We start from the raw sequence: 12,898 nt of genomic DNA on the forward strand, positions 1-12,898 counted from the left end.
TCTGAATCAATTGATATGATTATGTGATTTTTGTCTCTCAGTTTGTTTATGTGATGTATCACATTTATTGATTTGCAGATACTGTTTCAGGCTTTCCTCCCCGGAATAAATCCCACTTGGTTATGGTTATGATCTTTCTAATGTAATTCTGGATCCAATTTCCTAGAATTTTGTTAAGGATTTTAGCATCTATGTTCATCAGGGATATTGGCCTGTAATTCTCTCTCTTTGTAGTGTCTTTATCTGGTTTTGGGATTAGGTAATGCTGGCTTCATAGAAAGAGTTTGGAAGTATGCCTTCCTCTTGAATTTTGTTGAATAGGCTGAGGAGGATAGGTTTTAATTCTTTTAATGTCTGGTAAAACTCCCCTATGAAGCCATCTGGACCAGGGTTTTTGTTTGCTGGAAGTTTTTGATTACTGTTTCAATTTCATCGGTAGTTATTGGCCTATTCAGTTGTTTTTTTAAAAAAATTTTTCCTGATTGAGTTTTGGAAGATTGTAGTTTTCTAGGAATATGCCCATTTCATTAAGGTGGTCCAGTTTGTTAGAGATGAGTTGTTTGTAGTATTTTTGACAATCCTTTGTATCTCTGGGGTCAGTTGTTACTTCACCTCTTTCATTTCTGATTTTGTTTATTTGCGTCCTTTCTCTTCTCTTTGTTTCTTGGTGAGCCTGGCTAGAGGGTCATCAATCTTGTTTATCCTTTCAAAGAAAGAGCTCTTGGTTTTATTGATCTTTTTTTATATATATTTTTGGTCTCTATGTCATTTTTTTCCACTTTGATCTTTATTATTTCCTTTCTTCCGCTTACTTTGGGCTTTTATTGTTGCTCTCTTTCTAATTCTTTAAGTTGTAGGGTTAGATGGTTTATTACCAGTTTTTCTTTATTTCTTTTCTTTTCTTTCTTTTTTTTTTTGAGGTAAGCCTGTAGAGCAATGAATTTCCCTCTCAGGACTGCTTTCACTGTGTCCCATAGATTTTGGATGGTTGTGTTTTCATTGTCATTGTTTCCAGGATGTCTTTTTATTTCTTCTTTGATCTCTTTGGTAGCCCAATCATTGTTTAATAGCATGCTATTGAGCCTCCATGTGTTTGATTTTTTTCATTGTTTTTATTGTAGTTGATTTCTAATTTTATGCCATTTTGATCTGAGAAGATGCTTGATATAATTTTTATCTTCTTGAATTTGAAGATATGTTGTCTGTGTCCCAATATGTGATCTGTCTTTGAAAATGTCCCATGTGCATTTGAGAAGAATATATATTCTATAGCTTTGGGGTGAAATGTTCTGATGGTGTCAATTCCATCTGATCTAGTGAGTCATTTAGGATTGCTATTTCTTATTTAGAGCATTTATCCAGTGGTGTCAATGGGGTATTAAAGTCCCCTACTATGATTGTGTTGCTGTCAATCACTCCTTTGATATCTTCCAAAAGTTTTTTTTTTAATGTATTTGGGTGCTCCTGTATTGGGTGCATATTTGTTTACCAGTTATATCCTTTTGTTGAATTGCTCCCTTTAGTATTATGAAGTGGTCCTCCTTTCTTGTTATGGCCTTCACTTTGAGGTTTATTTTGTCAGATATAAGTATTGCTACCCAAGTTTTTTATTTTCCATTTCCATTTGTCTGAAAATTTTTTTCTATCCCTTCACTATTAGTCTGTATGAGTCCTTTGTTCTGAAGTGGGCCTATTGTCTACAGCATATATATATATATATATATATATATATATATATATATATATGCTGGGTTATCCTTTCTTATCCATTCAGCTACCTATGTCTTTTGATTGGAGTATTTAATCCATTTACATTTAAGGTTATTATTGATAGGTACTTGTTTGTTGCCATTTTTATTCTTTATGTCCATATTCCTTCCTTGTTTTCTATTTCTTCTTTCTACAACAGTCCCTTCAGCATTTCTTGCATTGCTGGTTTGGTGATAATAAACTTCCTTAGCCTTTTTTTGTCTATGAACTCCTGATTTTACCTTCAATTTTGAATGATAGCTTTGCTGGATAGAGTATTCTTGGATTTAGTTTCTTGCTTTTCATCACCTTGTATACTTCACTCTCTTTCTTGTGCCCTGATGTTTTTTTTATTGAGAAATCGTTTGATAGTCTAATGCAGGGGTCCTCAAACTTTTTAAACAGGGGGCCAGTTCACTGTCCCTCAGACCGTTGGAGGGCTGGACTATAGTTTTTTAAAAAAAACTATGAACAAATTCCTATGCACACTGCACATATCTTATTTTGAAGTAAAAAAACAAAATGGGAACAAATACAATATTTGTATTTGCATGTGGCCCGCAGGCCGTAGTTTGAGGACCCCTGGTCTAATGGAAGATCCCTTGTAGGTTACTTTCTGTCTCTCTCTCTTTTTTTAAATTTTTTTTTATTTTTTTATTTTTTTTATTTTTCGCTAAAAGTATTACAAAGGGTATTACATAAGTGTCCTTTTTCCCCCCCGCCCTTGACAAGCCCCTGCCCTCCCTTACCCCCCAGTGTCTTATGTCCATTAGTTATGGTTATATGGATGCATACAAGTCCTTCGGTTGATCTCTTACTCCCCTCCCTCCTGTCCCCCAACCCTCCCTGGCCTTCCCACTGCAGTTTGACAATCAGTTTGAGGCAGCTCTGCCTCTGTATCTATTATTGTTCAAAAGTTTGTAATGGTCTTAATTATCCATGAATGAGTGAGATCATGTGGTATTTTTCCTTCATTGACTGGCTTGTTTCACTTAGCATAATGCTCTCCAGTTCCATCCATGCTGTTGCAAATGGTAAGAGTTCCTTCTTTTTAACAGCAGCATAGTATTCCATCGTGTAGATGTACCACAGTTTTCTAATCCATTCATCTACTGATGGGCACTTAGGCTGTTTCCAGATCTTAGCTATGGTGAATTGTGCTGCTATGAACATCGGGGTGCATATATCCTTTCTGATTGGTGTTTCTGGTTTCTTGGGATATATTTCTAGAAGTGGGATCACAGGGTCAAATGGGAGTTCCATTTCCAATTTTTTGAGGAACCTCCATACTGCCTTCCATAGTGGCTGCACCAGTCTGCATTCCCACCAGCAGTGCACAAGTGTTCCTTTTTCTCCACATCCTCTCCAGCACTTGTCTTTTGTTGATTTGTTGATGATGGCCATTCTGACAGGTGTGAGATGGTACCTCATTGTTGTTTTGATTTGCATCTCTCGGATGATTAGTGTTTCTGTCTCTCTCTTGCGGCTTTTAAGATTCTTTCTTTGTATTTTATGTTTGACAATTTAATTATGATGTGTCTTGGTGTAGCTCTTTTTGGGTTCATCTTGATTGGGACTCTGTGCTTCTTGGACTTGTGTGACTTTTTTCTTCCCCAAATCAGGGAAGTTTTCTGTCATTATTTCTTTAATCAGGTTTTCTATCCTTCCTCTCCTTCTGGCACCCCTATTATGTGAATATTGTTTCACTTCATGTTGTCTCAAAGCTCCTCTAGACTCTCCTCCTGCTTTTTAATTCTTTTTCCAGTTGCTGCTCTACTTGGGGTTTTTCTACCTTGTCTTGTAACCCACTGATTCAGTCCTCAGCTTCTTCTAGTCTACTGTTGAAGCCTTCCATTGTTTTCTCTATTGCAGCTGTGTCATTCTTCATTTCCTCTTAATTCTTACTCATGTTGATATATTTCTCAGCTCCTCATAATTCTCATTTAATTGTGAGTAATTCTCATTCAGAGATTTGAGCATCCTTGTACCTATTACTCTGAATTCTTTCTTTTACAAATTACTTGCCTCAATTTCATTTAGTTCCTTTTCTGGTGATTCCTCTTCATTCCTTTGGGGCTATTTCTTTGTATCCCAATTTTTGCTGTCCCTTTGTATTTGTTTCTTGGTCTTAGATCAAACTGCTATGCCACCAGAATTTTTTGGGGTGGTCCTATGTCGTAGGTGTTTTGTGGGACCCAATGGTGCAGTCTCTCAGATTTCCTGAGCTGGGTGTTTTAGGAAAGCCCCATACTTAAGTTATTTAGGTTTTCCTGATGTATTTGGGTTTTTAATGTTATTGTCCCCTTTGTAGATGGGGTCTCCTCACAGGTTGTCTGACTATGTGGCTCACCCCCGACCTTATTGTGTAAGCTGTTGTGGATGTGCTCAGGGTCCTGGCTCCCATGGTAAGGGTTGCCTGCAAGGTCCCACTGGCATGTGAGTCATGCGGGGTCTCAGATCTCATGGCTGGGGTGGTGTGACTTACTGATGGGTCCCAGAGCCCACAGCAGGGTGGCGTGCAACTCTGTGCCTCACTGCAGGGTCCTGAAGCCCTTGGCCAGGGTGATGTGCATTCTGTCTCTCTCTGTGGGGGTCCAGGAGCCCTCTTCCGGGGTGGTGTGCACTCTGGGATTCATTAAGAGGGTCCAGGAGTCTACAACCTGGTTGGCCTGGGTCCCAGAGCCTATAGCCTGGGTAGCGCAACTCTGGCTGGGTGGCATGCACTCTGTGACTTACTGTGGGGGTCCCGGAGCATGCGGCTACATCTAAGTTTTTGATGTGTGTTGCCAAATGGTCCTTCCACAGTGCTGCATCAAGTTATTATCTTGAAAACAGTGAATATTATTTGCCAACTCGTAGGTGATAAGTGTCAATTGTCTTACTTTGAGGATGAAAATTTCTTCATGAAATAACAGGCTGTTTGATTTCTGCTTCCCTGCAATGCCTGTTCAGGGCCATAGGTCCAGAAGAAATTTGTTGCTGAAAAATAACCCCCAATTTATAGTTTGAATCAAGTTATACAGTTTAACCTTATAATAGCAGAAAAGATGCCTCAGAAACTCCTAAGGGATTTCTTTCTCTAGCAAAATGAGGCCTGATTTGGAACTGGAAGAAAATGTAATCTATCTTCCTCCCAGCCTCTTACTTTTCTTAAATCCTTTTGGGATCTCCTGTAAGTATATTTGAATTTTTGAGGTTCTGGTCTTCTTTTCCTTTCTTTTTAGTAGTTTCAAAATCTCAAAGCCCCTGGTAGCACGTTTGCCCTGGGCTTAGTCTAAACCACATTGACTATCTTCTGAGGTGTCACTAATTTTATTGTTAAGAACCACCAATCACTAATAATAACACATTATACTTGTATGTCTGTGAGGTCCTTTCCAATTTTTTGACTTAGATTGAGTTTCAAGGTTTCTAATTATATGACTTTTCAGCTTGTATAGCACTTTCGTGTTCCTTTATCTCATGTGATCTTTATGACTCTGTGATCACTTGTAAAAGAGGAAAGGGGAAAGGTATTCTCAGCCTCATTTTATAGCAGAAATAAAAACTCCAAAAGATTAAATGAATTGCTCAGGATCATCCAGTTAATGGTGACAAGACCCGTTGACTCTGAGTTTTACAATCTTTTAAGGTTCCTAGATGGAAATAGAAATGTTTATAGTTTTAATTTTATGCTGTAATCTGTAAGATCCTCTAATTCTTTGCCAATTGTGTGCATTTTGGGTAAGTATTTCCAGAACTTGCATACCATTTTAAAGAAGGAAATTCATGATTTTCTACTAACATGTCAAAATGTAAAATTCAGGTTAAAATTGAGTTTACATGATTTATTCTTTTTTTTAAAGCCTGTAATTATATGTAAACTCAATAGAATGTTAATTGTGTGTATATTTTGGCCTCATTTGATAGGAATTTAAAATTCATTTTGTAATGCATTTATTATAAAGTCAAGGAAGAAAAGCATACATAAGGAAACACATACCAATAAGGCACCCTAGTACAGATGTCTTTCGAAATTCATTAGCTATTACTGATGATGCTCCAGTTAGAACCATGCAGTTAGAACCACGTGGGAAATATGTTAGCAGGGAATCAAGAGTGGAAAAAAATATATCTGCTTTTTATTAAGACTTGAAGTGTGTTATAATTAGGTTGAGTTTCTACCCAGGCAGCCCCCTTCATGCTGACATCTGCAAAGGGTATATAAAACTGTGTTGAGGTGTTATTTTCTGTGGCTACGTGGACACATGTTAATCAGTTAAAAACCAAGTTTTTGGGAGTCTTTCATGTTGATTCCTGCTAACTCATGCTGAGAAAGCTTGTGCTTCCCCCATTAGGGGCATTCCCATGTGTTTTACTATTGGAAAAGAATAGAAATTCTTTAGAGCAGTTATAAATGTTTGGTCTTTGATCTGATACAAATCAATGACAATAGTATAGATTTGAGAATGTCAGAATCCACATCAGATTTATAGTTGTGTGAAAATATAAGTAGTAAAATGCTCCTTTTAAGTTAAGTGATGAAATGTCATGTTCAAATACATCTTCTTATTTGATTGGTAATGTTCTAAATGGAAAGTCAAGCTTAGGCTTAGTCAAAGAGAAATGCTCCCACCTATAAAAACTGTTTTTCAAGTATTTTTAATGGATGAATTTATTATTACATACTTTAATTGGCTGCCATATTTTACAAGTTATTAACAATTGATGTACTCCTTGTCAGACAACAGAAAGATCAGAGTTAATGGAACCAAGGAACCCATAGAGTTTAAATCGAATCAATGGTTTGGAGCAGCAGTAAGAGCTCACAGAGGGAAAGTGGTGGTGAGTATGAATTGTGGGCTGTGGGGTGGCTCTGGAATTAAGTGTACACGGAAATGCTTTAAAAAATCATATTTACAAAAACCCTTTCATGCAAGAACATGTCAGACTTTCAATGGTAAGCTTATCAACATTTTAAAACAGAAATTGAATACTTAAAATAATCTATTTTGCATTTTTAAACCATATGAAATAAAGCTTTTTTTTCCAGAAGATCAATGAGATATTTTCAAATATTTCAAAAACAACTAAGGAAGATAGGAAAATAATAGCTCTACCTTACAGAGGTAATTTAAGAGCTGATTAAAAATAGACCAGAAAAATAGGACTACTATTATTAGGATTCATTAAAAGTTAATCTACGGTGGTGTCATTGATCCTTTTTAGGACTAAAGGAAAGTTTTATTTAAAAATATAACTACTACTTACATGGTTCTCTGAGTACATTAAATGCACAGGAAATACTTTTTAAAATAAAATAAAAATCTCACTGCCAAATAGCTTTCAACTTTAAAATGCTATGACTTCATGATTCTATTCTCTTATTATTCTGAGCAATAATATATGTCTAAATTATTGAGAAATAAATGACTGCATTAAGCTAACCGTAATTTTTTTTTTGTTTTGTCGGGGGACTTTTTAAAACTGTTGGCTTTAATTTCCTTACAATAATAAAGCAGTAACTTTGGCCTTTAGGATTTTTTAAAAAAGCTGTTTACATTATGATTTAATAAAGAAAATGCCTTGCTTTATTTGGTGTGTGATTAACCCCCCAAAAGATTTTGACATAAAACAGGTAATATATAAAATATACATAGCCCTTTCTAGTTACAAACCTAGCTTTTACAATATGCTCTCGTATTGTATTTGCACTGATATAATTCTCACATTCCAGAATTGGTAAAAAATTTTTTATACTTTATCAGTGTATGACTTATGTGGATTACTATTGAAGAGCTAGTTCTATCTAATAAACTATTTGAGGTTAAATTTTTTGTGGTGTTTTGTATTGATTCTTTAAGTCTTAAAAATATCTGTAACATAATTGTTGTGTTTTTATTCAATAATTGTAGATGCCTTCAGAATCATGAAAAGAAAATCATATGCCACGTTTATAATAAAAGTGATTAGTTATGAGGCATGCTTACATTTTCAAGGAAAATGCACAGGAAATAGGATAATATAGAATATATCCAAGTTAATATTTTTATTTGAGCACTGAAACTTAGCAGAATCAAGAATTAAATTCTACTCTACATGACATTATTAGAACTTCAAATTTTTGCAAACAGAAGTATCATTTTGAAGATTCTAGGTATCAAGTTGTACATATTAAGTTTGGGTCAAAGCTTAAATATATCACATCAGTTTATTTAACACTAGAGGCCCGGTGCACAAAAATTGTGCACTGGGACAGGGGATCCCCTCAGCCCAGCCTGTGCCCTCTCGCAGTCTGGGACCCCTCGGGGGATGTCCACCTGCTGGCTTAGGCCTGCTTCCCCCAGGGATTGGGCCTAAGCCAGCAGTCAGACATCCCTCTCATAGTCCGGTGCTCTCATAGTCTGGGATCCCTCACTCCTTACTGCCACCGCCGCTGCACTAGCCAGCTGTGAGCCCGGCTTCTGGCTGAGCAGCGCTACCCCTGTGGGAATGCCGTGACCACCAGGGGGCAGCTCCTGTGTTGAGCATCTGCCCCTTGGTAGTCAGTGCACATCATAGCGACTGGTTATTCCGCCGTTTGGTCGATTTGCATATTAGGCTTTTATTATATAGGATCAGTGTGAAACTGAGCAGATATAAAAAGAATAACATTTTAGAGCTGACAGCGAGCAAACACTGGAAAGAATTGTCAAGACATTTAAATACCCTATGGTGACAGGGAAGGTGAGGCCAGCTGGCACAGTATGGAATCACATAGGTGAATGCTTGCACTGCTCAAACCTCACCATTTGCACCTTATGTTAAATGTATTAACCACAGACTGTATCAGTTCACTAAGAGGGCCCTAAGACAAGGGATCTTAAGAGGATTTCATATATCTTCTTTCACATTTGATATCCTTTCAAATACCATGCTTGTTAGAACCTAAGCTTCTGAAGAAGCAACCAGAATGTTCCACACATGAATCATGTTTTCCTTATTGTTGTTTAAATTAATTGTTGGTTTGCCATGAATAAAAGCCAGTAAATGAAAAATAAAGCCAAGAACACTGTGATAAAAGCTTAGTGTATCCAAAAGAAAGTCATCGTTTTTAAAAGTCTTTAGATATCCCTTCAATGATAAACTAGGAGAATCCACAAAACAGAGGTTTACAAACTTGTCTGCATCCTTTGATCTGAGAGTAATTTCATTTAATGCAACAAAAAACAGAACTTGTTCTCATTTTAAGATGTCACACTGATTAATTCACTGTTTAAATAACCATTTGCTTTTATGTAGACCCAATTTTTAAAAAGTGTGAGTTCTTTGCTTTAATGAAATATTTACTTTTCCCAGGTTACTTTTATATAACTTAAAATCATCTGGGAAAACTGCATTTCTTTGTATATGTTTAATTTGCTCCAATTCTATGGTGCATTAATGTTAACAAATTGGCTTTGTAAGTTTAATAAACTGTGACTACTGAAGTACTCATTAGCATGCTGGAGGCCAATTAATTCACCTGATAATTAACATAGTTTGTCACAGATTTAGGCATATTACTCAACAAGTCAAATCAAATCATAGTATGGGGAACCTACATCAAAAAACATTGCTTTCCTTTGATGTTTCCCAGGCTTGTGCTCCCTTATATCACTGGAGAACTCTGAAATCCACACCAGAAAAGGACCCAGTTGGCACTTGCTATGTAGCAATTCAGAATTTCAGTGCATATGCTGAGTACTCTCCTTGTCGGAACAGTAAGTTATTTTTATTCCTTGAAACTGAAATTTAGCTCAAGAGCTTTTCTGTGGTAGACAGTGCAGGTAATGTCAAAATGCCGATGGGAAAGAAAATGAGACGGGGGTAAAGATCACTTCAGTCTTACAAGATGCCTTGGTGTAACATGAGGGCCAAGTCATGGGATTCTGCTGATCCTCTTCTGTGTTTTAGAAAATTTCTGTATTTTAGATATTTTGCGGTAGAATTGATTGGATCCTTATCTTAGGCCTTAAACTCTCACTTGGTATTCAAAATTCACACAACAATCTAAGGAATGCTGACTGCTCACTTCTTAACCACAAGAATGGTGTTAGTGAATAATAATAATTATATACATATATATATATATACACACACACACACACACACACATACACACATATAAAAATATAAACGGAGCCACTTTAAAATGGAGCCAGAGCTGCCATCCCAGAGGAACTGCCTCACACTTCTATGCCTCAACCATTTGGAATGTTAAAATGGAAAAATACCCTGTACACTGGGCCTAAAGCAACATTGTGTCCCAAAGAACTGTTTGCAAAGATAACAAGAAAGCAGATATTATGACTACTTGACTGATGGCTACTGGATTGAAAATTAAAAACATTGTTTAGAATTAGCGTCACTCTGTTAGCTTTGCTGTGCCATTTATGCTTTCCTGCTATTTATGCAATTGCTCCCCTTCCCTTTCTCATAAATACCCCTTGCCTTTGTTTCCTAATCAGAACAATATTTGGGAACCAGTAATTCCCAAATAGCTATTGCTTTTTACCCAAGTAAATGCTTGTTGCCTCTCACTGTGTAAGGCTTTGTATTTTTCGGTGAACATTCATGCTTGGACCTGGGACACATTGCATGCCAGTGGCTGTCCAGCCTGTGCTCTCAATGGCTGCTGCTTTCTTTGGCAGCTGTGTACTCAGGTTATCTGCACTATACAACTTTCTCCTCTAGGTATCTAATCCTCGCTTTTTCAAAAAGACTCTCTGCACGAAGGGTCCTCATCTCATTTGGTAGTTCTAGGAATCTTCCTGTGCCATCTTTGGGGCACTACTGTTTAATCACTTCATCTTGGTGGCATACCCAAGGATATTGGGACATTATTAGTGATTGTTTCATACACTCAGAGTCCTCATGCACTCTTCCATTTTTCTGTGTATCCCATAGGTCATTGGAATTTATCAAGAAGCAACCAAAGGATTTTTATCCTTTTTCTTGATAATTCGCAAGACCACATTGAGGAAAATGGCATTAGAAAAGATATTTCTAGTGGATGATTTCAGGGTATTGATTTTTTAAAACTCAATCCTAAATTAGATTCCCAAAACTATAAGTACAATTTCCCTATTTCAGTTACTATTTTTAAAATTCAAGATTTCTTTAGACAAGATAATGAGCAAGTATCAGAAGTAAATCCGTGAAGATAAAGAATGGACAGTGACAAAAGAAGGTTAATGAAGGGACTGCTGAGAGTTAGAGATTTAAATGATTGGGAGTGGAACAGCTAACTTTGATGGTTTTGGGTGAGGATTTTGGCACAAAAAAGATTATGACTTCATGTTTTAAAATACCAAAATAAATTATCCACTTTCTTATATCACGACAAATGTCAGCTGAATGAATATCAGTGAAATTAGGATTTCACTGCCCTGGCAGGCATGGCTCAGGGGTTACGAATGCCGGCCTTCAGATGAAGGGGTTGAGGGTGAGGTTCCAATCAATGGCACATACTGGGTTCATTCTCTGGGGTGAGGGGCGAGTCCAGGAGGCAACCAATCAATATGTCTCTCTCACATTGATGTTTCTTTCACTCTCTCCCCCCCCTCCTTCCCTTTCACTGTCTCTAAAAAAATCAATGGAAAAAAGTGTCCTCAGGTGAGGATTAACAAAAAAAAAATTAGGATTTCACTTTAAATGATTTTAAAAGAGGGATTTCTTATAGATAATAAAAATTAATTATATAATCATTCAACACATGTTTACTGAGCCCATTGAGCACTAATTATTTTATGTTTAGTGATTAAGGCATAGAAAAAGAGAAAACAAACCCCTGTCTTAAAGAATCTTACATTGAGGGGCGGGAGGGGATTTTTTGTCTGTCACAAAAAATATGCAAATAAATAAGTTCAGATCTCACAATTCTACTTCTGAGTATTTATCTGAAGGAAATTAAATCACAATATTGAAAAGACATCTGCATCCCAATGTTCACTACAGCATTATTTATATTATCCAAGACATAGAAATAAACTTAGTGGTAATCGACAGATGAATGGATAAAGAAAATATGGTATACATACACAATGGAATATTACTCAGCCACAAAAAGAAGAAAATCCTGCCATTTGTGACAATATGGATGGACCTTGAAGCCATTATGTTAAGTGAAATAAGCCAGACAGAGAAAGACAATACTGTATGGTCTCATTTATATGCAAAATCTTAAAAAATAAAACCAGACTCACAGATACAGAGAGCAGATTGGTGGTTGGCAATGGTGGTGGTGATGGAGGGAGCTAAATGGGTGAAGGTCGTGAAAAGGTTCTAACTTCCAGTTATAAGATAAATCCTAAGGATGCAATGTACAACATAATTTGTAACTATAGTTAACAATACTATATCATATGTTTGAAAGTTGCTAAGACAATATATCTTACAAACTCTCATCACAAGAAAAACGAAAAACCATACTATGTGTGGGGATGCTATTAACTAAACTTATTGTGGTGATCATTTCACAGTATATGTATATATCAAATTATGTTGTACACCTTGGACTAGTACAGTGTTATACATCAAGTTTATCTCAATAAAAAATTTTAAAGAGTAAATAAGTTTCTAATATAATGTCAGGTAGTGAAGAGTGCTACCAAGAAAAATATAGCAAGTCAAGAGAGGGGAGTGACATGGCCTGGGTGGAGAGAGGAACTTTTAACAGGACCATGGGAAGGGCTCTCTTCGCAAATGCCTGTGGAAGTAGGGAAATGGGGCGCTTTCCAGGCACAGGCTACAGCAAGAAGAGGTGTATTTTGTGCCATGTTCCACTGAAGGTACTGTGCTCCTGCGTTCAGTAAGAAGTTGTTGTTATTAGCTATAAAAGTCAGGTAGAAAGATAAATCCCTAACCTACCCAGAAAATAAATGGTAGAGCTGAGATTCAATACTGAACTTGTTTCATCAATTTTTACACCTCTCCACATCATACTTCTCATGATTTACTAAAGATACTGTCAGCAGCCACGGGAACGCCACCAGGTGTTAAACTGATGGGATCAGACCAGACTTGGTTCAGCAATTTCAGTACTTGAGTTCTGGCTAGGAAAGAATTCAGAGCCAAGACTCAAACTATAAGAGAACATTTACTTAGAAAGTCACAGAGGTAGAAGAAATGAGTGGTAGAAGAAATGGCT

The 12,898-nt window shown here is 36.7% G+C and overlaps 1 protein-coding gene across 1 annotated transcript in view; it reads left to right on the forward strand.

The window, feature by feature from the left end:
- ITGA8 (integrin subunit alpha 8) overlaps positions 1-12,898 on the forward strand; it is a 197,194-nt gene that overhangs the window by 32,956 nt on the left and 151,340 nt on the right. The window contains exons 3-4 of the mRNA XM_070428533.1: positions 6,473-6,573; positions 9,347-9,470. Of these exons, the coding sequence (XP_070284634.1) occupies positions 6,473-6,573; positions 9,347-9,470 (225 nt within the window). The remainder of the gene's footprint in view (positions 1-6,472; positions 6,574-9,346; positions 9,471-12,898) is intronic.

The sequence above is a fragment of the Myotis yumanensis genome, unplaced genomic scaffold (assembly GCF_028538775.1).
Source record: "Myotis yumanensis isolate MYYU_CA2020_CCGP unplaced genomic scaffold, mMyoYum1.0.hap1 SCAF_1, whole genome shotgun sequence".
Taxonomy (NCBI): Eukaryota; Metazoa; Chordata; class Mammalia; order Chiroptera; family Vespertilionidae; genus Myotis; species Myotis yumanensis.